The sequence below is a fragment of the Motacilla alba genome, chromosome 1 (genome assembly GCF_015832195.1).
Source record: "Motacilla alba alba isolate MOTALB_02 chromosome 1, Motacilla_alba_V1.0_pri, whole genome shotgun sequence".
NCBI classification, from domain to species: Eukaryota; Metazoa; Chordata; class Aves; order Passeriformes; family Motacillidae; genus Motacilla; species Motacilla alba.
Window position 1 is genome coordinate 7,194,516 of NC_052016.1, and position 23,056 is coordinate 7,217,571.

Consider the following 23,056-nt stretch of genomic DNA (forward strand, 5'->3'; position numbering starts at 1 on the left):
AGGCATAAACACTTTTTAGTGATTTTAGGAGTAAAAAAATTCCCAGCCAACAATTGTCATCCAGCCCCGGCTCACAGGTTCATCGTACTGTGACTGAAGCAGCCCACACACCTTGCATGGCTCACTGCTGCAGCATTACTGCCCTTCCTACCTGCATAGGTTATTGCTATTGTTATTATTAAACTGATTACACACTTCTCAGGTTGAAAAATGTTTCCTTTAATATTTAACTTTCCTGGAAAGGTATGTGTAAGACGAGAGGTTTTTTTAAAGTCTGCACTTTAAACAAAACAAATAGGATCTCTCCTTCTTTTTATTAAACTTGGAGGAGTTTGGGTATTTATTATGTTTATTTCAGGGGTTTCTTTGTAATCATAAGGCAAGAATTTATGATTTAACACTTGACTGAATGATGACACAAAACACCCAGGATTTATAGTTTCCTTACACAGTCCCCTTTGGTAACCAGTACACAACACATCAATCTTCAGCTGTTTACAGACCTCCCCTCTCCCTCCCTTCAGCAGTGCCAGTTGATTTGTAAGGCAGAAATATGAAAAAGTTCCCAATGCTTTGTGTTTATCCCCGAATCCCACTGGATGCTCTGCTGCTCATGGCTCCCTTTTCTCTCTTTAACAATGACCTCAAAGGATGACGTTCCACTAGTGCTTCTCATTGGGATACTCCTCACAAATGTCCTGCACCTCTGGGGTCATCAGGAAGGGACTGGCCAGCCTGGTGTCCAGCAGAGCCCACTGGTCCCTGACAGCCCCAACAGCTGCATCAAAGGCACTTTTGAGGCACCAAGTCTATAATCTGGCTCTCCTTCACCCTGGATTTCGGTAACATCAGCAGATCCGGGGGCAGGGAGGCGACGCTGCCCCTCTGCTCAGCCCCGGTGAGGATCAGCCTGAGTGCTGTGCCCAGCTCTGGGCTCCTCAGGAAAGGAGAGACATGGAGCTCCTGGAGCAGATCCAGTGGAGGGTGACAAAGGTGATGGAGGGACTGGAGCACCTCACTGAGGACGGGCTGAGGGAGCTGGGCCTGTCCAGCCTCGAGGCCCCTCATCCCTGCCTCAGTGTCTGCAGGGAGGCTCAGGGGATGGACCAGGCTCTGCTCCGTGGGAAAGACGGGACAAGAGGTAACAGGCAGATTGATGCCCAGAAGTTCCACCTGAACGTGAGGAAGAATTTCTTTCCTGTGCAGTGACCGAGCACTAGCACAGACTGCCCAGAGAGGGTGTGGAGCCTCCCTCGCTGGAGACATTCCAGAACCTTCTGCACACAATCCTGGGCCACGTGCTCTGGGATGGCCCCACTTGACCACGGAGATGGGGCACTATGGTCCCTTCCAGCCTGACCCACCCCGGGATCGAGCGGTCCAGTGGCGCAAGGGCAGCGCCATTCCCACGTCCCCATGTGTGTGTCCGTGTGTCCCGCCTGCGTCCCCGTGTCCCGCTGCCCCCGCCCCGCCCGCGCTTCCCGGAAAGGTTCCCCGTTCGCTTCCGGTTCCGTGCCCCATCATGGCGGCGGCCCCTGCGCCCGGCGGGCTCTGAGCGCTGCGGAGCCGCCCCGCTCCCGCCGCCCCTTCCCCGCTCCGTCCGTGCGGGGCGAGCCGGGCGCGGTGCCGGCGCCGCCGGGAGCCGTTCCCGGGCTGCCGCGCGGCTCCTGCCCGGGGCCGAGGCGCCGCCGCCGCCATGGCGCCGGTGCAGCTGGAGAGCGCCCAGCTGGTGCCGGCCGGCCCCGCGTCAGCCCCGGCCCCGCCGGCCCCCGGCGCCGTGACAGCCGCCGCCAGCCCCGGCTACCGCCTCAGCACCCTCATCGAGTTCCTCCTGCACCGCACCTACGCCGAGCTCACCGTGCTGGCCGACCTGTGAGTGCCGCGGATCTCTCCGTGCCCGGCTGGCCGTGCCGCCTCGCAGCATCCCGGGAGGATGCGGAGGCCTCGCCAGGGATCTGTCCCGGAGCTCATCCGGGGCTGGAGTGGGGGGAGGTGGTCGCGATTTCCGATTCATAAAATGATTTGGTTTTGAAGGGGCCGTAAAGATCACCCAGTTCCAGCCCTCTGCCATGGGCAGGGACACCTTCCCCTAGCCCAGGTTGCTCAGAGTCCCATCCAGCCTGGCCCTGAACATTGCCAGGGATGGGGCATCCACAGCTTCTCTGGGCAGCCTGTGCCAGTGCCTCACCAGCCGAACAGGGAAGATTTTTTTCCGGGTATCTAATCTAAACTGGCTCTTTTTCCATTTGAACCCATTCCCCGTTGCCTTACTCTCATAAATACCCTTGTCCATCCTCCCACCCAGGCAGATGCCTGTGCAGGCAGGTTGGTCTCTGCATCAGGCTGTGTCCAGGGGCACAGTGAGAGCTGCTGAATGATCTGTCATAAACAGAGAAAATGACTCTGAGAACTGGGAGCAGCTGCAGATTGGCTGCTTAAATGCTTAAGTTTGCCCCCAAGTTACTGCCAAAAAACCCCAACTGGAGTGCTGGTACTGATACCAAAATATGTGAAACTGGAATGTCTGAAACTGATATATTTTCAGATGCTGCAACTCCTTGACTTAACTCTGCAGTTTTTTAAAATACCATTTGATTATTTTTGGGAAATAAGTTATTTACATTTACTTAATGATTTGCTGTGCTAATGTTGTTGCGTTTGAAGTGGCAAAACAAAGGGATGTTTTTGGGCCAAGAAAAACTTCACTGAAAACATTTGGACTCTGAATAAACCTGTTTCCCTCTTACTTTGTTTAACTGTAGAGGTTCTTGTGGGGAAGCTGTGTGTTTCAAGAAGTGACATACAGAACAAATGGGAAAAGATAGGTATAGCTCTTGGGCAGTACCATGTCTGGTAAGGGTGCAAACAGAAGTTTGCCTGACATGAGTTAAAGAATGTTTAAACTCTGGAAAGGACAAGGAATTTTAGAGTTTTAGTTTGCTTTGAAAAAACTTCCAAAATATCAATCAAGAAGTTCTTCCTATATGTTTATGGCGTGTGTAGAGTGACTGATCTTAGCAGCCTTCATCAAACTTTTCAGTAAATTTGTCCAGTTCCAGTTTGCCTGGTACAGAGTAGTGACAGGTGTCCCATGGTACAATTTTTATATACTTTGTAGTTGTGTAGAAGTTCCTGCAACTGAAGGTGTCTAACAAAATTTCTGGTTGTCTGGAATGCAATAGAATGATATATAATGCATCTTCTTTCCCCCCCCCTCTTCTTTCGTATAGATTACCAAGAAAGACTGATATGGAAAGGTGAGTTACGATAAAAGAATCTGTAATGTCAAAATACAGAACTTGTTTAGGATGTTAATATTGATAACCTGTTGCTTAAATAAAATCTTTTTCACGTAATTTTAGATTTTATGCAAGAAAATAAGCTTTGTCTGTCTTGCTGTCCCTACATAGTTTCAAGATTTTTCTCAGCATCCTGACAATATGGGGTTTTTTTGTGTTTGGATTTATAGATTTTTTGGGGGTTTTTTTGTTGCTGTTACAGTAGGTGAATTAAGGGTGGTTTTCTCTTCATGAATCTTGAAGCAGTGAATTGACAGTAAAGCTGATGTGAAAGGGAACTTTAGAATTTAAATAGATTCTAGTTAGTGTGATAAAGAAATGTTTTGTTCAGAAGAAACAGTTCAACAATGACAACAAGGTAAAAACCTCTTTTCTGCATTTTTCTATGTTACCTGGTCTTTCTTATCATGAACAGTTTTCTGCTCCTCTTCTGTGTGGTTTTGAAGTGTGAGAATTATTAGAGAGCAAATAAAAGGGACCAGAACAGCATCCTGCTGAGATGAAAAAAATCTGTTTACTTTTCTGTTTCTCATAATAAATGTTATTAAACTTGTCATAATATTGTTCCCTTTATTTGACATGTTAATTGACCTAAATTTCTTTAGCAAGATATAGGAGCTATGATATTTCTAAGAATCTTAATAAAGAATTCTGTGTACCAGGGTGATCATTAATTGTTATCTCAAACCTTCCAAAACTCTCATAACATGTGGAATTAATCCCATTGTCCTGGAATGATTACTTGTACCCATTTTCCTTCGGCATAGTATTTTATTAAGAGAAACTGTGTGGGTTTCGATTTGGTTTAGTTTGAGTTTTTAATTATCACAGTATTTACTGAAGAAATTACTTCTGACCTGGGTCCAGAGCTACCTTGTACTCATGGGCAGGCTTTTCCCCTCTAGATATTTAGCATTTCTAGGTAAAGTTGGATTCTACTTTGTTGGGCAACAACAAAGGGGCAACAACTTAAATCCTAATGGATTAGAGAAAAGAAAATAAGACAGCCTTCAATGTACAAAAAATGTCCTACGACTGAAATTGACTTGAAATTAAATGTTCGCATCCTTGTTAGCTTTGACTTAGAACTCCTCTTGGTGAAATGGATTTCCAGCTCTTGGAGGAGCTCATCTGGAGGAATGTGCCTTAATTACCTGTATTTTCTCTAGCTTTGAGACTGATGGATTCTGTAGTTGGGCTTCAGGCTCTGTTTCTTGGGGGTAGAGCCTGGTCACATGGCACATATACTTTGGTGAAGATGTGGTGGTGTTATCCTCTAATAAAGTTCACATAAAATATATATTCTGTACTACAATGCCTATTGAAAAGATGCTGGGATAAGAAAAACTAATGAGAAATTATACATCATGGTATAATATAGTGCTTTTTTCTCCAGGGTCATTTATTAGTTATCAATTGTAGGAATAAATAACTCTTGCATGAAAGTAGTTGGATTAAAAAAACATTAGTACTGTGGTGGAAAATTAATAGTGCTGAGTTGTGGGGGAAATCCAGGGGTTTTCTTCTTGGTAATGGAGACTGAGTTTTGCACAGTATTATCTTTTTCTGGTGACCTACTTCAGTCTTTGACCACATCACTGTGTTTGTTTGTTTTCCTCACATCTAAATAGTTTTTCACTGGTTTAGTTTGTAGCTGTTGTACCTTGGCCTTTTGCACTCCTGAAAAGTGTCTGGTTCCATCTTCCCTACAATACCCCTTTAGATACTTGAAGATGTCAGCAGGATCTTGCCACAGCCTTTTCTTCTTAAGCAGGAGCAAATTCAGCTTCCTCAGCCCATCCTTGAATTCCACATGTTTCCTGTGAATGTAAATCCATCTTCTGCTCTCCCCTTGATCACAGAGCAGTTCATCCTGTGGAAGGCAATTTGTTGATCAGGGGTGGTTAGCCCTTGGCAAATTTCTGATGATTGTTTCCAGGTTAATTTCATGCTTGGTGTTTTATCAGGACATAGCTGAGAGAAAGATTTGTCCTATGAAATTTTTTTCTGAACTGAACTTAGGCAAAGTGACCTGTAGGTCCCAAGATCCTCCTTTGCCCTCTTGAAGAAGGACATAGTGTTTGCCTTTTTGGTGTCACCAAGACCTTTGATCACTGTGGGTTTTGAAAATGATAGAGAGCATCTTTACAGTGGCATGGATCAGCTCCCTCAGAATCCTTGGATGCAACCCATCTACTCCAGTTGACTTTTTTATGTCAAGCTTGCTTAAGTGGTCTTTAACTTGATTTAATTCTACTGGAGCTAATGCTTTACTCCCCAGACTCAGACATTAGCCTGAAGGATTTTAAACCTGAGATCCAAACTTAGCAGTGAAAACGAAGCGTAAAAAACGCACTGAGCAACATGGTCGTTAGAAAGATTTAAAATTTTTATTTCTTGTTCTTCTTTCCTGAAGTTTCATCTTCCTTAAATATTTTTTTTTGTGTAGCCCAGCATGAAATCGTGTACCCCTAATGAAAGGCAATGTAGAGAATTTGAAGGCCTTTATGTTTTATTAGAGAAGTAGGTTTCCAATGCAGTTGTCATTCAGGGATGATGGAGGTGGTTCTGGAAGCAGGGTTCTGTCAAATCAAAGTAACAGGTCGTCTCTAACTTCATTTAAGTAGTATTAATGAGACAGTTACCAAAATACTCTGTCTATATTTGTCAGTCATTTTCATTATTAAATTGTTGTGCTTTTGGGGAGCTGGTTTTTTTTTTTATTTCTTTTCAGTCACAGAACATCAAGTTGAATTTTTCCTGCTATTGTGCTGCTTTCACCATAGATGTTTGACATAATTACTGGATTTTACCAACTTCTATGTGGAGTTCATCTGAGAAATTAGATCGCTGGCTTTCTAAAGTCTCACTGTAGTCATCTTTCAGATCTCAAAGTTTTCCTGAATCTTTCAAAATTCTCAACATCTTGTTTTCATAGTGTGGTTACTGTTAGAGCACTGCTTACGTACAGCAGGTTGTCCACCACTTGAAATCTTAATATCAGGCTGAATGCCATTCCAAAACACGTGCTCTAGAACACAGAGACATTACTGGCTCAATGCCCAAGTTCTTGGACGAGGTTCACAGTATGTAATGGAAGAAACAGGACCAGATGATATTAGTTGTGCTTCTGGCCTTGCATGTTCATCTGCTACAAGCAGACAATGCTTGCACAAAAGAGTTAACCTCATTACAACCAGCCCTCTCAACAGAATCAGGCTCTTTTTGTGTTTTGTCTCTTGAGTTTGTGTTTTACAGATTGGGATCAGAAGGAGATGCAGCTTCTGTTTGGTAGAGGCCAATATCTTAGGCACTAATTAATGTCCTTTTTGTCCAAACGCTTCTGTTACTTCAGAAAACCATATCAGGAAAACAGCTTAGGTTTGGGGTTTTTGCCAAACTAAGTAGAAAACCATGGTGAAATTAGTAAATTGAACAAATAGAAGGGAAGGAAAACCTCTATAAAGTGTTGATGAAGTGGTATTTCAGAGTGTGTGGTATTTCAGAGTGTGTGGTATTTCAGAGTGTATGGTATTACAGATCTACACGGTAGATCTCTGTGTCTCATCTGATGCATCTGCAATGTAGATCTGTAATAAAGCATGAAAATCTGCCTGTGCTCCTATTGCATTCTCTTTTACAAAAAATAGCTCTGAAGACATGCAGGAGTGAAGACACTCCTTCATTTTGACTGTCTTGTACAAAAATGGTGGGAGGAATATTGAGAGTCAGTAAGTTCTTACCTTAATTTCTTTGCAAGGCAGGAATGGGAAGCAAAGTTAAAAGGATGGGGTTTTTGTGGTCTTCCCCACTACCACCCTATTTCCATATTGTAGCATACTGTGTAAAGATATTGTAAAAATGCTGGAGTGATATTTTGTTTAGTATTTATTTATCTATTTATAGTGAATGTAAGTGTATTGTTACTGTCAGGTCCTGTAATCCTTGGGTGTGTTGCCTACTTTAAACTTAATCTTAAGCCTTGGGGAAATCCTATAAAACCTGTAAAGATAATTTAGTTGAGCTCACTATAGAATTGTTTCTCTTACAGTCAGTAATTAATTCCTATTAATATGCTTTCTGTTTCACCAGTCATGATTTGTTAGAATCCATGTGTGTTGTTAGGTATTCAAAACAGAGACCTTTTTCCCCCTATGCTCTTAATCAAACAAGCCACTGCATATTATTGATGCCTGCATTAACACAATTAAAAGTTATCATTACAGCTCTTTTATTTAATTGGCACACAGTTAAATTCCAGCTTTATTATATATCTGAACACTGGCTTAATGTGCCATTTATTTTTTTCCAGAAAAATAGAGATAGTGCAGTTTGCAAGTCGCACTCGTCAGCTGTTTGTTCGTTTGTTAGCCTTGGTCAAGTGGGCTAATAATGCTGGGAAGGTGGAAAAGTGTGCGGTAAGTTAGACACAGTCTGGCATGAAACAGGCTCTGAGGGATATTTCTGCACCCTGACTTCTTCTTACTACAGAAATTTTAAAAAATATTCCTGTTTAGAAATTGTATAATCTTGTTATTTAACGGTTCATGTTCCCAAAAACTCATCAGCGGTGTAAAATGAAAGGCTTGTCTGCACATAGTGTCGGGAGTGATTTGGGTTAAGGTAACAGGACAGGGAAGATGGTGATCTGAGTGTGTTAGTTCTTATTATCACTTTCATCCTGATCTTGGATAAATAAGAATAAAGTCCAGAATGTTGCAGAAAAACAAGCCCCTACTGATTACAAACAAGTATGGTTGCATTCCAGTAGCAATCAGCAGATAAAGAGCTGTGAGCTGTACAGATCCCCCACAGCAGCAGGAAAGGCATGTGGATTTTAAGTGTCCTTGCATGTGAATGTAAGCAGTGGCCAGAATATTCATTCTTTCTTTATTTTGTAAATGCAGTTACTTGAATTGGAAGTGACAGATAAACTGAATATAAAGGGCCATTTATTTGTGCATTTTTTTGATCTGCCTTTTTTTTTCCCAACTCCTTGTCCTCTACTAGATGATATCAAGTTTCTTAGATCAGCAAGCCATCCTGTTTGTGGACACTGCTGATCGTCTGGCGTCGCTGGCTCGAGATGCTTTGGTTCATGCTCGGCTGCCCAGCTTTGCCATCCCATATGCAATTGATGTTCTCACAACTGGATCCTACCCTCGGCTGCCCACCTGCATTAGGGTAAGTAACTGCCCTGTCTGGGGGGTGTGGGAATCCCCTGGATGGCATCAAATGCACAGTAATCAAACTAATGGTCTGTGTGCAGATGGAGCTGTAGCTCAGTACAGGCCTAGTGCCAAGTCTCTGCAGTGTCAGTTTCTCATGCAGAACGCTTCCTGTTCGAACAAGTTATGCTTTCCCAGTAAAGCATTCCCTCCATTTATTTAGTTCTGCCAAATTTAGTGATTTTATTCAGTGGTCAGTCTTGGGTAAAATGTAATCAGCTAGAAAGCAAATCTGAGTGTAAGATAAAAACTTCACTGGGCAATGGCCTGTAGTATTTATATTTTCAGACTTCTGGTCTGGTTGGTTTTCACAATTGCTGCTATCAATCTGTTGTACATGTTTGAGATACATAAAGTTGCTTCTGTTTATTGTAACAGGATAAAATAATCCCTCCTGACCCAATAACAAAGAGTGAGAAGCAAACCACACTTCATCAGCTAAACCAGATCCTTCGCCATCGACTTGTGACTACAGATCTCCCTCCACAGCTGGCAAATCTTACAGTAGGTAAGAACTGGAATTAATTTTTGAAGGATACATCATTGCAGGCTGACATAAAACTGTTGTTTTAAGGCTAAAGTAAAGCTAAATAATAGCTTAATTGAGACTATTAAGGATGCTTCATCTATTAAGACTGGGATCCTGTCTCTGTATGACATCAAAACATGTGGTTTTTCCTCCTGTTTGAAAAATGAGAGCACTGATAAAATTGCTGAAATATTCTTTATTTTCAAGAAGAAACCCTGTGCAGGTAATGCCAAAAAGTTTTAGACATTGTCTTACTCTTTCAGTAAATGTTTTGTGAAACAGTCTTTGGGCTACTTCATCTTAATTTAATTTTAAAATTAGTTGAACTGTTAGGTCTTTCTGCAGAAACTCTTTGAACTTGAGTTTAAACAAGTCATTCAATGTTGCTTTTTTAAGCTGTTTTGATATTCATATTCAGGCACAGAATTTGTTCATATTTATGTGTGCCTTTTGTTCAGTGGCTCACCACAGTGCAGATCTCTTAAACTGTTTCGAGATCTGTTTTCATTTATCCCAAACATTAAGACAACCTTTTGTACAGGAAGGATGGCGATAAACTGGACTAGGTTATTGCAGATTCACAGAGAATAGGTTGGGAATGGACCTAGTCCATGCTTTTAACTAAGACAAGGTTAGCCATTTGTAAACCATTCCCCATTTCCCACAGACCTAGATCAAAGATGTTCCTGAAGAATCTTAGTGCTAGTTTTGTCTAGTCCCTGTGTGAGTGCTTGCATCAGTTTATTAGAGGTATTTTTGTCTAATGGAAGTATATATGAATGATATATGAATAATATGTCTGAGCTCTTAAGAGTTTTCAGTTAGCTAAATATTTCAATGACTATTATTTTCTGTTTTAGAGTGTGGTTTGTTTTAAGAGCATGTCTGGACTGCTCTTGAAAATGAAATTTCCTGAGTTAAATGGTTAAATTCTTGCAGAAATATTGCTAAATGTTTTTAATTCTAAAGGTGTATAACATAGTTTGTTAAATGATCAAGAAGGTTGACCTGCATGTCAGGATAAAGACTTGTACTTACTTGTTTGCTCTGCCTCTCATTCTTTTTATGACCTTGCTTGCATAGTTTTAAAGTCCTTGCTCCCAATTTGGGAAACAGATAGCAGTGTTCACAGGTGTGAGGATGTACATGTCAATTAGATAAATAATGTGCATAAACCTTGCTTGTTGTGTATATATAAATTCTGCAAAAGATTATTTTCCTCACATGAAAGTGCATTTAAAATATTCTGATATTAAATGAATGCTTTGCAGTGAGATGTGTTTTCACTGCTGGATTTCAGCCTGGGCTGAGATCCATGTTCTGAATGTCATTTGAGTATTGCTGAAAGCATTCATTGTTGATAGTGGCAAAGAATAGGAATATTTCAGCCAGATGTTTTGTTTGTCAGGCTGGTAGTCACCTCAGTGTTACTCTGTATTACAGAAGCACAAGTGTTAACAAGTTATCAGATTTAACAAGTTAACTTCAGGACAGTTTGTACATCTCTCTATGCTGCTTATTGACCTTGGGTCTGTTGCAGTCTGTAAAACGTTCACATTTGCACGGAAACATAAGCAGCAGAGCAGAAATGATAGGGAAGTAATCCATTATGAGTGCCAGGAGCTACCACACTGTTATTTTTTAGGCATCTTAGGAGGCTGAGTGAAATAAAACATTCTTGTCTTCCTTAGCCAATGGCCGTGTGAAGTTCCGAGTTGAGGGTGAGTTTGAGGCCACCTTGACAGTGATGGGTGATGACCCTGACATCCCCTGGCGCCTTCTCAAGCTGGAAATTTTGGTTGAAGACAAGGAAACTGGTGGTAAAGAAAAAAATCAAACCTTTACACTTTGTTTTTAACATGATATTCATCTCTGTCACTATATAAGTCTTGTTTATGCTGAGTTTTCTGCATATCACCACTTAAGAGAATGAAGTTATATGTACTTGTCCTGTTTTGACCTTGCTTTCTAGGCTTTTAACACCTTAACAAAGCTATACAGTGACAGTGTAATAACATGACTGACATTTCCAGAGTAAACCAAGAATTTTATTGTAATACCTGGCATGGAATTTGCTCGGTCCAGTTGTATCTTTTTTATTTTTAATTTATCGATTTACTGAATTATTTTAAATACCTATTTTCCTGATGATTAATGTGGCTTATTTTTCATTTGCTAAAGATGGTCGAGCCTTGGTTCACAGCATGCAGATCAACTTCATCCATCAGTTGGTCCAGTCCCGGCTGTTTGCTGATGAGAAGCCCCTCCAGGACATGTACAACTGCTTGCGTATCCTTCTGAAAGGGGCTTCTGAGTTAGGTGTCTAGTGCAGCCTTGCTCTTGTTAGCTGGAAGTCAGGAAAGATGGATTCCCTGCTAAGCTTGGGGGAAATGTCTGGGCATGAAGTTATGGTGCCCTTGAAGTAAATGATGGCCTTGGAAGCAGTAATTCTCAGGTGCATGTCAAATTAAATTGTACACACTAAATCAGCAAAGGTGAAGGTGAGGTATTCAAGGCAGCAGGTTGTGTGGTAAGTCAGTGCAGCAGCAGGAGGTAATTTTGGAGATGAAATACAGAGCTGACTTGGAAGTTCTGGGAGCTGGCACTTGCTACCAAGAACGGCAGCGAAAGGGCAGTTGATGAGGGTGTGTTAACTCTATTGTATCTGTGTGAATAGTGAGAGGAGGTACAGGATGTGCAGTGATTTTCCACTTGGAAAGGGCAGATTGCTTGACAGTGTGAAATGGATTTCAGTGAAAGTCTGTCTGCGAAAAGAGTCATGGTTTTTTTAGGGTGACCATGGGAGATGGGGTTAGTGGTAACTACAGAGTGAGTGGAATTTCTTTGTTAGTAATCATCTTTTCAGTGAAAGATGATGACAACCAGAAATCTGTAAAACTGGGCTGTGACTGTCTTGTCTATCAACCTGTCCTAGGTTAGAGTTTAGAAAACCACAAAAATAAACCCCTTTGAGAAATATCTGGTGCTGTTTATATGTCTTTATCTCTGGATTAGTACATTTGTGTGTTTTCAGATAGCATCTTATGTGACAAAAGGGTTAATGCAGTATACAGAAACAGGTTTGTGTAGTACACAGACTTCCTGGATATCTTATATTTCCTTAGCTCCATCCGTTAGACTCCTTCTGCCTGGCTCTTCAGCTGGAAGTCTTGCATTCACAAACACTAATGCTGATCCGAGAGCGCTGGGGTGACCTTGTGCAAGTGGAGCGGTACCATGCCGGGAAATGTCTCTCACTTTCTGTTTGGAAGTAAGTTCATTTCAAAAGGACTGTTAACAAACAAGAAGTGAAATAACAGGAGGGATTATATTTACCAAGCTTGAGCCATAATTTTCAGAATTGTACTTCCTTTTTGATGTGAGACTCCTAAATTCTTTTAATTAAGTACTTACATGTGTTACGTGATTTGCACATTAATGTACAGAAGAGCAGTGGATGCAGTTGTAAATGAGTTTGTATTTACACAGATATCTAAAAATTGATTAGATCTCTGTCAGAGTTCTACTGTATTTATTGTTTGACTTGCACTAGATAAAATTTTAAAAAGCAATCCGAGTACACTTCTGATTGTGTTAAATTTGCAGTCATCTAAAATTCTTCATGTAGTTACCAACAGTTCTGCTTTAAAATGTCATCTAAAACAAATGCCTTTTTCAGTTCAGCTGACATAATGTTTCTAACCAGAGCACACAGAATCAAGGTTTAGCTACTGAAAAACATATTTTCTGTTCTTCCAGTTGCATGGTTTAATTATTCTATTTATTTTAAGTCAACAGGTACTTGGCAGGAAAACAGGGACTGCGTCTGTCCATAAGGTCACTATAAAAATTGATGAAACTGATGTCTCAAAACCCTTGCAAATATCTCATGAGCCTCCACTGCCAGCCTGTGATTCCAAACTGATGGAAAGAGCCATGAAGGTAAAGGCTTGCTTTGCAGGAGACATCTAATATTGTGAATTGAAAACTCAAAGTGCTTTACACTGTCAGTCTGTTTAACTTTGATTCCATTTAAGGAGCTGTTTCTAAGATTTCTAGTAAGCAGTTACTGTAGGTTGTGTAATGTTTATGTGAGGACCTCAAATTGTTACAAATTATTGGCTTTGATTTAATCTTAAAAATTGCACCTACTTCACAGTGCATTATACCACTTGTGAGATGGAATGCTGAGGCTGGGGGAAAGCAACAGCTACATATCAGTTATTATCAGAGTTTGGCTTGAAATGCTTTATAGAGACACAGTTCTTCCCTTTCCTGTCTTGGAGCTCCTCTGAAAATCAGCTTCCCCTTGTCCCTGGAGTTGACTACCTAGCAGTGCTATGCACTTTAGAAAATCTTACATTATGATTTGGAAGTCTTGTGCTGTGGAGCTCATGTGGTTTGTTTGTTACAAGTGTTAGGTGAAACTTAGTTTTACATTATCACTAACCAGATTATATCTTGTGGCTTATCTGAACGTTCAGATTCCTGTATTTTAAAGATGGGATTGTTGCAATGATCCAAAAGAGTAACTGCAGTCAACATCCTACTTGGATCATGCTTCACTGGGGATAATTCTAGATCTTGGTTAAAGATAGTTAAGAAAAACTGTATTCTGGGTATTATAATAAATCCTCTGTAAGTCCCTCAGCAAATGTGGCTGTGATATATCAGGATGTCTGTTTGTGATTATTTCTTTCAGTGTTTGGGTTTAGGAGAGTTAGTAAACTGGAGTGAGTGGTGTAGTCTTCACACTTTCAGTATAGTTTTTCCACAGGGAAAAGCTCCCAGATCAGATCTTTCACCTGTCTCTACCTACTGATGGTATCCTCCACCTCCTGTACATTGTATTTCAGTCTCCTGGCCCATCATGTTACCAGTGCTGACAGACAAGTCTGTAGGGTCAATGTCAAGAGCTACCAAGGCTTCAGCTACAAAGAGATGTGGGAAACCTAGTGAAGCATGGTAGCCTTCTACTCGCCTTCTAGAGTAGGAATTCTACTGTTAGTATAGTAAAGATATACTACATTTACTAATTTAGCTACTAAATATGGAGTTGATTTAGTGAAGGTGCTGTATTTATGTGTAAATCTAAGAACATACTCTTTATTTTCAGCATCTGCTGAAGATCCACTGGAGCTGACACAGTCTAAGCTCACTGAATCAAGTCTGCAGCCTGTAAATTAAGATATGAGGCCACTGTAAATTTGAGATGTATCAAAGTTAGTGCTGTCCCCCTTTATGAGGACTTGCTCTGAGCTTAGAAAAATTATCAGCTGTGGTAAATACAGTGCTGTTGTAGTGTTTGAATAATGATCTCAGCTGTAATGACGTAGATGGCACACTGGGTTTCTGTTTGTTTAAGATACTGTATAAAACAGTGGCACAAACAAACACGTTTATCTGAGCAGGTTGTTCTGCATTAACCTACTGAAAATTGGATGGAGCTGTAGAACATGTAGTCACTTAGTGGGGAAGATTTAACCCATTGCAGCTGCTGAGGTGAAATGCTATAGTGGATGAAGACATGATTTTTAAGGCCTTGTCTTGGAAAGCTTGTCTTTAGGGGAAGGTCATTCTGGTATGCAAAAGCTTGCACCAGATATAGTATAATTCTCTTCTGCATTTATCTCCAACGCTAGAATAAAATTTGATTTTAATTCAGCTTGAACAGCTTTCAAAGCAGTGTGAGGTTACCTAGAGAAAAGGTTTTGCTGTATTCTGGAGCATTGCTTATGCAAAATATGTGAATAATGTGACTGGAATGTGAATGAATGTGATTGCAAATGCTTTAATTTAGATTGTACAAGTAAGTTACAGTGAATATAAGTGGTGGCATGAGCTTCAGCACTGGCAGTGCAACAGAATGTAGATGCAACCCCTTAGATACTTCTGTGGTCAGTAGGGCTGGCCATGCTCAGTGTCTGTATCTGCATTGTTACCCTGTTAAACTTGTTAGATTTCATGTTACAGCTGCATGTGTGTTTGTGTAGAGGCAACCATATCCTAATGAAGTGTTGCTTTGGGGTGTTTTGTGTTTGGAGTCTTTTTTTCTTTAGCTTAAGCTAGTTACCAATGGCTGAGAAAAAAAAACTAAGCTGAAAATGGACCAACCTTGATCCAGAATAAGTAGGTCTGCACAGAGAGTGGCAACAGCATAATTTTTGAACTGTCTTTTACATCTTCTTCTAATCTTAGCTCAAAACTCCTCCCACTGCCTGGTGCACAGACAGAACCTCATGGTAGCTTGTTGTATTTTAGTGCTCCAAATACTCAAGTTAATAGTCAATGTGGCTCACCACAGTTCTAAACAAATTATTTCTGAAGTGATTGTTTCATTAAGTACCTTTGTTCCAGTGTGCTAATGCAGAAAGTCTACACAGCAAATGCGAGCTTACTCAAGTATTTTTCTTTTTTTACAGATTGACCACCTATCAATAGAAAAACTCCTAATAGACAGTGTCCATGCAAGATCTCATCAAAAACTCCAGGAGCTGAAAGCCATTCTTAAGAGCTACAATGTTAATGATAATTGTACGTGTTTTCTGATTAAGTTTTTCTAGTTCATTTCCAGTTGTGTCTAGGGATGGTTTCCTTTTCTCTTGGTGTTTCTTGTCTTCATTAAATTTTAAAAAATAAAGTGAAACGTGTTCAAAATTACAAAACTTTGAATTATTCTGCATTGATAATTGTAAAACACCCATACATCTAAATGCAGTGTCATAAATGAAGCTGGTAGAACATTGCAGTCTGGCTTGAAGGGTTAAAATTTGCCTACTGTAAAAGTTGTTTGTGTTCAGAATTAAAAGCAAATCTTTCACTGTTTTGAGCTAGTTTTGGATGAGACTTTCCTTAAACTGCTGTTAAAACTTTTGGGATTTAGATTGATAATTGTGAAGCAGTGAGTTAAAAGATATTTGAGGATTAATAATCTTCAAATTTGGTCTGCCTTTTCTCGTTGGTTTGTCACTGTTTTCACAGAGAAATTCTTATATTCAGATTCCTCTCTGTGTCAACACTATAATAATGTGCAAGTAAAGTTGTTTCTCTAAAAACATACTGGTTTTTTATTATAATTGGCTAAGTTTTAATATAAGCTTGAATTTTGAGTGAAATAATTAACACCATTTTTTGTTTAGCATTCATTGAGACGGCTCTCCCAACTCTTGTAATTCCAATTTTGGAACCATGTGGTCGATCAGAGTGCCTGCATGTATTTGTTGATCTCCACTCTGGAATGTTCCAGCTGATGCTGTATGGTGTTGGTAAGTAGGCACAAAACCAGGAGGCATTTAATATCTTGCAAGAATCCTGCACTATGAGGTAATTTTGTGGTAATTCTGTCAGATCTGCAAAGTTTTGTGAGCAAATGAGCCCCACACTTGGGTCAAAATCTAGGTATTGTAGTCTGAGGAATAGAAAAGAGGATCTTAGTGCTTAAGTGTCACAGTTCAGTTAAGATTATTTTAAGAGGAAAACAGAGTAATTATTGTTGGGGGTCAATGCAGTTCATATTCTTTATGACTCATGATTCCTGGCTGTTAATGGATGGGGTCATTGCACATGCACCTGAGTGGAAATTGTATGATGTGACCTTATCATCTTCAGTTACTTCTGCTCAAGTCTTAACTTCAGGTTTCACATTGCTTAAGAAAAGAAAGGAAATTCTTTCAGTTTATTTGGTTAATAACATCCTGCTGTGGTCTTAAAAGCATTAAGGATCATCTCTTGGTACAAGGGACAACAATTACAAGTTGCACCAGAAGTTTCATCTCAATAGGAGAAAGCAATTCTTTACAGAGAAATCAAACAATCCTTAGAATTTTGGTGGAGTCTGTATCACTGGGAGATGTGCAAGATGCAGTTAGATAATCTCATCTCTGTTCCCTTTCCTACAAGTTTGGACCAGAAGGTCCCCTTTGAAGCCCAAACCTGGGCTGTTATATGATTTTGAGGTTAATTAGATGAGACACTTTCAATGAAAGTTTGAAGGTTTATTTGAAGGACTGGTGCTAAGCCCATTCTCCCACCTGATGTTCTTGCAGATCAGCTGACACTCGATGACATAGAGAAGTCTGTTAATGATGATATGAAGCGAATCATTCCTTGGCTTCAGCAGCTCAAGTGAGTGCAATTCACTTTGTTTGCATGGAATGGATCACCACATTTGTATTCTGGATGAGGACACTTGCATGGCTTTGTGTTTTACCATACTAGGCATTATACTTTCTCAGTATTGTAAGCAACCTTGCGTATTTGCCAGTTGTTCTAAGCAGTGAAGGAAAGTCTGGTTTTATTTGGAATTGATTCCATAGTCCTGCTTTAATTTTCCCCCTTACAGGTAGCCTCATGCAATGCTATATGCACACTTTGCTCCAAGTCTCTTCACTTTTAAGTAGCAGACCACTTGCTTCCTGAGAACCTCTTTTTCTGTTCATGTTCATCTTCTATGTCCTTTATTCTGCTCTGTTTCTACAGCTGAACTGTGCTTGTTTCTCAACAAGAATGATCTCACTTCTCACAATGCAGAGGAAAAACCAGGAAGTGGCCTAGGATGATTTAAATAATACTTGTTTATCTTCTAGCACTTCAGCCCTTGCTGGTTTAAGTCTCTAATCTCCCTTCCATAAAGCCCTCAGATTTAAGCACAAGATACATTTGGCTTCCATAAGAGGTTGTAGCAAATAATACAAACACAGTTTGCATCTGCATGAAAACTGAGTTCCACCTGCTCTGTCGTTTGGGAAATTCCCAGTGCTCTGAGTTAATTGCAGGGTGAAATCTCTATTTGAGGGATTCTGCTTCTAAAATAAGCTTGATGATGCATGAAGCACTGGCACCCTGGAGAAACTAATCAACCTCCCTTTGTTATAAATAATGTACTTGGGATAATGGCTTGGGTAGTGCTGCAGTTTCTGAGGAAGCTCAGCAGTCCACAGAATGTCTTTTAGGACAGCTGTATCTGACATGTGTCTGTGACAATAAATGTGGTGTGTTGTGATGGAGAGGTGCTGAGCACCCAAGCTTCCCTGCTGTTGTCAGTGGAAGTTTGACTGAATACCCAAGCCATGCATTTGTGAGCCCCGCAAGCCTAGCTGGTCTCCCTGGCCTTGCCACTACAGGCAAAATCCATTGGAGTAGGACAAAGTTTAATTCCAAACATGAGAATACATTTGGTGTCTTCATCTCCAAACTTATTCAGGTGAAAGAGTTTGTTTATAACGTAGCTCAGAGTGACATCCAGCTTCAGTGACTTTTTTTTACTGTATTGCTTAGCAGCATATGGGAGCAAAGATTTTCCTTTCTGTACCAAAATGTAATTGAAGATTCCAGATTGTCAAATGACTGCAATCTGCATATTTTTTTAAATGTTTTCCTTTTATGTTTTCTAATGTTTGTGATTTCATATTGTAGTATATAAAAATTTATTCAGCAAATAATTTCAGGGCTTTTCTTCTTGAACTAACAGCTGTCTGTTAAGCTGAAGACAAGATGTAAAGATAGGGATAAGAAAATATAAAGTAATGAAATTTTCTGTGTGATTTTTCTTCATTTAACTTGTGCTTCAGTGATAGATGTTGGTTTAGAATATGACTGACTCTTAATTTTACACTAATGCTCTACACTGCAGTGCATTAGAATCATGAAACCAGTCTCATGGTACTAATACCTTTATTTCCATGCAAGGTTCTGGCTTGGACAGCAGCGCTGCAAACAGTCTATAAAACATCTGCCTACAGTGAGCAGTGAAACTCTTCAACTAGCTAATTATGCCAGCCACCCAGTGGGAAACCTTTCCAAACACAAACTGTTCATCAAACTCACTCGCCTTCCCCAGTACTACATTGTAAGTAACTGAAAAGTGCTTCTGTCTTTTGCTCCCTGTCATGGATATCCCAGGCAGTTTGTTGTACTGTGAACTCTTAACATTAGCAACCAAGTGATTGATGTAATGCTTCATTCTCTCCTCTCCCTCCCTTCTCCTGTGGGCTTGTTAAGCACTCAGGCTCATACAAATTTATTACTCAGCAACCTTCCCATTCTCTGTGTTTCCTGAAAGGTTTGGTCTTTCTTCTCTTCTTGGATACCTTTCCTAGCTATAGTATTAGTACATTGAAAAAAATGAATGTCTGTTCTTTGAAAAGGAAAGGATAGGAACTGAATTAGACTTACTCTTAGCTTGAGAATCTTCTCGATTTGTTTTGTTTAAATACAGGTTGTAGAAATGTTTGATGTTCCTGGCAACCCCACAGAACTAGAGTACAAGTACCATTTTCTGTCTGTGAGCTATGCTGAAGGAGATGACAGCCCTGCCACTGCACTTTTACTACAGCAGTTCAAACCAAACATTGAAGAGTTGGTACTGGACACAAAAAGTGGCAAACAAATGAAAAGTGGTGTCAAGCGCAAGGTACGTGTTCCAAAAGCCACTGAGGTGGTTACAGAGCATGAAAGCTCAACACAGATTCTGAGCATCAATTTCAGATTTAGTAGCCATATTTCCAGGGTTTGTATGGCTGACATCTTACTTGTGGTGGATCTTTGGACTGCTTCCCTAGGGAGATGCTGGGAAACTGTTTTGTAACAGTTGTCCTTCAGTTCATGCCAGGCCTGCTCCGCTGCTCTGGCAGCCAAGGCAGAGCTCTGTGCAGAGGAGTGTGTATATATTGTACATGCAGAGTGCTGCTATCTGTGTGATACACTTTGGGCCATGTGTGGATTTTGAAGGACTTGCAGGGACTGATGAGAGTTATTTCTTGGGGCCAGGCTGACATGGCTTAGTGACAGGCTTTAACTGAATTGTTTCAGTCCTGAAGTGAATCCTTCCAGGAGTTTGTGCTCAGGGTGTGATTCATTTAACACTTAGATGAATGAGGTTATTCTCTGACATCTCTTCAAAGTGTTTGCTCCAAATATGCAAGTACATTGATCTTTATTTTAATTCTAGTTGTCTGGAGATCCATGTTCCATAGAACCTAAGAAACCAAAACGGTCGGGAGAAATGTGTGCCTTCAATAAAGTGCTAGCTCATATTGTAGCCATGTGTGATACAAATATGCCCTTTATAGGGCTTCGGATAGAGGTAGGTATTAAAAAATATTTTTTTTCCTTCTTCCCTTTCCCTGCTACTGATTCTGGTGTCTAGATGTGACTATTTGACAAATTTGTGGTCATGTGCTCACTCTGGAGTTCCCCTGCCAGCTGAGCCTGGGTGACTCAGCCTCCTGCACTGTGTTGCTCTAGTCTAACTTGTTAGAGCTGCTTCTCTTAGTACAAAGCACTGCAAAAAGCTTGAAAAGTTCAGGGAAAAGGGAAAATGAGGATGAAAGATGCACTTGTGGGAAGGGTTGGGAAACAGCTTTATACCAGATTTGCACAGACTGGTTTTTTGGCTTTCCAGTGCTTGAGGATGTGAAACATCTGTCACCCTCAGGGGGAAATACAAGAGTCCTTGAAAATGTTGCAAGTTTTTTGCTTGCCTTTTTGCTTGGAATAACATTTTTCTTATTCACTCCTAGTTATCCAATATGGACATTCCTCACCAGGGAGTACAAGTAGAAGGAGATGGCTTCAGCCATGCAATACGTTTATTAAAGTAAGAGGACATTCTCTGTGTTTCATTTTATTACTGTACGTACACCTGAGAGAAAAAGGCTTGTTTGGAGAGTAACAATAAGACTATCAGGACAGGGGCAGAATTTTTGTTTTGGGTTTTATTAGAGTAGGCTAAGAGCCAGCTACGATTTTTTTACTTCATTAGCCTAAACTGAGGGGCTCTGAAAACAGTTTGACAGTCCTCAATCCTTAAATCCAAGCAGTGCTAAGGAAGAAGTGGTGATGATTCATGAACATGCAATTTTAGATCAGATCAGGGGCCTACATACTCCATATGGTATTTGACAATTATGTGAAACTGCAGGGGAAAATGCCAGGAATCCCAGTAAAGACAATTGCATGGTAAAGAGGTTGTAGAGGAAATATCTGAGAATCATACAGTAATATAATAAGTTATTTAGGCCCAAGTGCAGAACTTTGCATTTGTTTTCATGGAACTTCATAAGATTCCTGTTAACTTGTTCCTCCAGCCATCTGTGATCTCTCTGAAGGGCAGTCCTGACCTCCAGCATGTTAAGTGCTCCCTTCAGTTTATCATCATCTGCAAATTTATTATCCTTCTGTATAATATAGACTACTGAAATAGTTATATTGAAATTCTTAATAACAGGCAAGTAGGATCTGCCACTGTGTTAACCCTGAGGAATCCAGCCACAACCAGCCACTAACTGGATCTGCAACAAATAAATTTTAAAGCAGAAAACCACAAACCCCAAAGACAGCTCCTTAAGTAAAATCTTCATAATTCCTTTTCTGATGCAGAAATGTACAGTGACATAGAGGCACCAGTGTCCAAATGCATCAGGCCCTACCTTTTTAACTTTGCATATGAGCAGAGAACTTGTGAGCTGAAGTTAAGGGTAGAACATGAGATTTCTGGCTAGATCCTCAAGGAATTTGAAAAAGAGTTTGGCATGTTTTTACTTAAGCTTTATTTAGTCTGTCCCCTGAGCTCAATTCACACATTGGGATACGAATAAATTAGTGAGTACTAAGGGAACTGCCAGGTTGTTCATTGCATGTAGAGGAAGCTTGTTCTAGAAGGCAAATGAATTCAAATTGCCACAGAACCTAGTTATTTTCATCTTTTTTGGCTTATTTCTCTGTATAAAAGCTTTATGTTGGTGAGCTCTTAGTTCACCAGGAGATAAGGAAAATTCAGCAGATCCTTTAGCAGTCTGTAATTTGCAGGTATTGAATCCATATAAAAAGTGGTCTTAGCTCAGAATGCTTTTGTGACACACTTATTACAGTCCTTGAAGAGGAACAGGTTATCTCAGTGGTTAGTCCACTGACCAGTCCAGACTTAGTTATCTGGACTGGTTAGTCCAGCTGCCTCTGCTGTTGATTTGTTCATTCTTTCATGTCCAGACTTGGGAGTCCTTCAGGAAATATTAGAAGGTAGTGTTGTTACTTGTGGAACTGCACTGTGTCTAAAGGAGATTTTGTTTTTGTCATGTATAGAATTCCTCCCTGTAAAGGTGTAAACGAGGAAACGCAGAAGGCTCTGGACCGATCTCTTCTTGATTGCACTTTCCGACTACAAGGTAGAAATAATCGCACGTGGGTGGCCGAGCTGGTGTTTGCAAACTGCCCACTGAACAGCACTTCATCCAGGGAACAAGGCAAGTTTTATTGAGGAACACTGGTAAATTTTGTTTCTTTGTAGTTTACATTGTAGTTTTTTGTCTATTTCAGTAGTTTTAATGTCTTGGTTTAAATAGACAGCTGTCTGCTCCTAAGATTTCTAATAAACCGCAGCGTACCTTAATCAGAATTCTGACTGCTGAGTTGATGCATTTTGGTTATTTCAATGTGCTTCCTGGTCACTTGCCACAGTTCACTCACAGTCTGCAAACCACAGCTCAGGAACCACTGGGTTGATCAGTATTTCCCATCTCCTCAACACTGCAGGACCAACCCGTCATGTTTACCTGACGTATGAAAACCAGTTGTCTGAACCAGTTGGAGGTCGCAAGGTGGTCGAGATGTTCCTCAATGACTGGAACAGTATTGCTCGGCTGTACGAGTGTGTCCTGGAGTTTGCACGGTCCTTACCAGGTACAGAAATCACCTCCTTTTTGCCAAAGTGGTGGGCTGACAGATAACTTTGACTTTCTCGCTGTAATTCCCTTCCCTCCTCTCTTCACAGACATCCCCAACCACTTAAACGTTTTCTCAGAAGTTCGGATCTACAACTACCGAAAACTTATCCTTTGTTACGGAACTACCAAGGGGAGCTCAGTGAGTAACTCCTAACTGCACTTCAAATGTATGATTGAAAACAGAATGGGTAGGCTTAGACTTCTCAGAATTTTGCTGCACAGTTTTTCTTTGTAGTGGAATTAATATAGATGTACGTAGAAAAGACAGAGGGTGCCGCA

The 23,056-nt window shown here is 40.6% G+C and overlaps 1 protein-coding gene across 1 annotated transcript in view; it reads left to right on the forward strand.

The window, feature by feature from the left end:
* Positions 1-1,513: 1,513 nt before the first annotated feature.
* Positions 1,514-23,056, forward strand: part of MED14 (mediator complex subunit 14) — a 34,704-nt gene continuing 13,161 nt past the window's right edge. Inside the window, exons 1-19 of the mRNA XM_038144027.1 lie at positions 1,514-1,872; positions 3,231-3,257; positions 7,612-7,717; positions 8,310-8,483; positions 8,906-9,035; positions 10,748-10,876; positions 11,238-11,345; positions 12,195-12,327; positions 12,848-12,998; positions 15,479-15,590; positions 16,196-16,321; positions 17,102-17,180; positions 18,744-18,903; positions 19,273-19,467; positions 20,005-20,139; positions 20,576-20,652; positions 22,137-22,297; positions 22,587-22,733; positions 22,825-22,916. Of these exons, the coding sequence (XP_037999955.1) occupies positions 1,697-1,872; positions 3,231-3,257; positions 7,612-7,717; positions 8,310-8,483; positions 8,906-9,035; positions 10,748-10,876; positions 11,238-11,345; positions 12,195-12,327; positions 12,848-12,998; positions 15,479-15,590; positions 16,196-16,321; positions 17,102-17,180; positions 18,744-18,903; positions 19,273-19,467; positions 20,005-20,139; positions 20,576-20,652; positions 22,137-22,297; positions 22,587-22,733; positions 22,825-22,916 (2,418 nt within the window). The 5' untranslated portion in view covers positions 1,514-1,696. The remainder of the gene's footprint in view (positions 1,873-3,230; positions 3,258-7,611; positions 7,718-8,309; positions 8,484-8,905; positions 9,036-10,747; positions 10,877-11,237; positions 11,346-12,194; positions 12,328-12,847; positions 12,999-15,478; positions 15,591-16,195; positions 16,322-17,101; positions 17,181-18,743; positions 18,904-19,272; positions 19,468-20,004; positions 20,140-20,575; positions 20,653-22,136; positions 22,298-22,586; positions 22,734-22,824; positions 22,917-23,056) is intronic.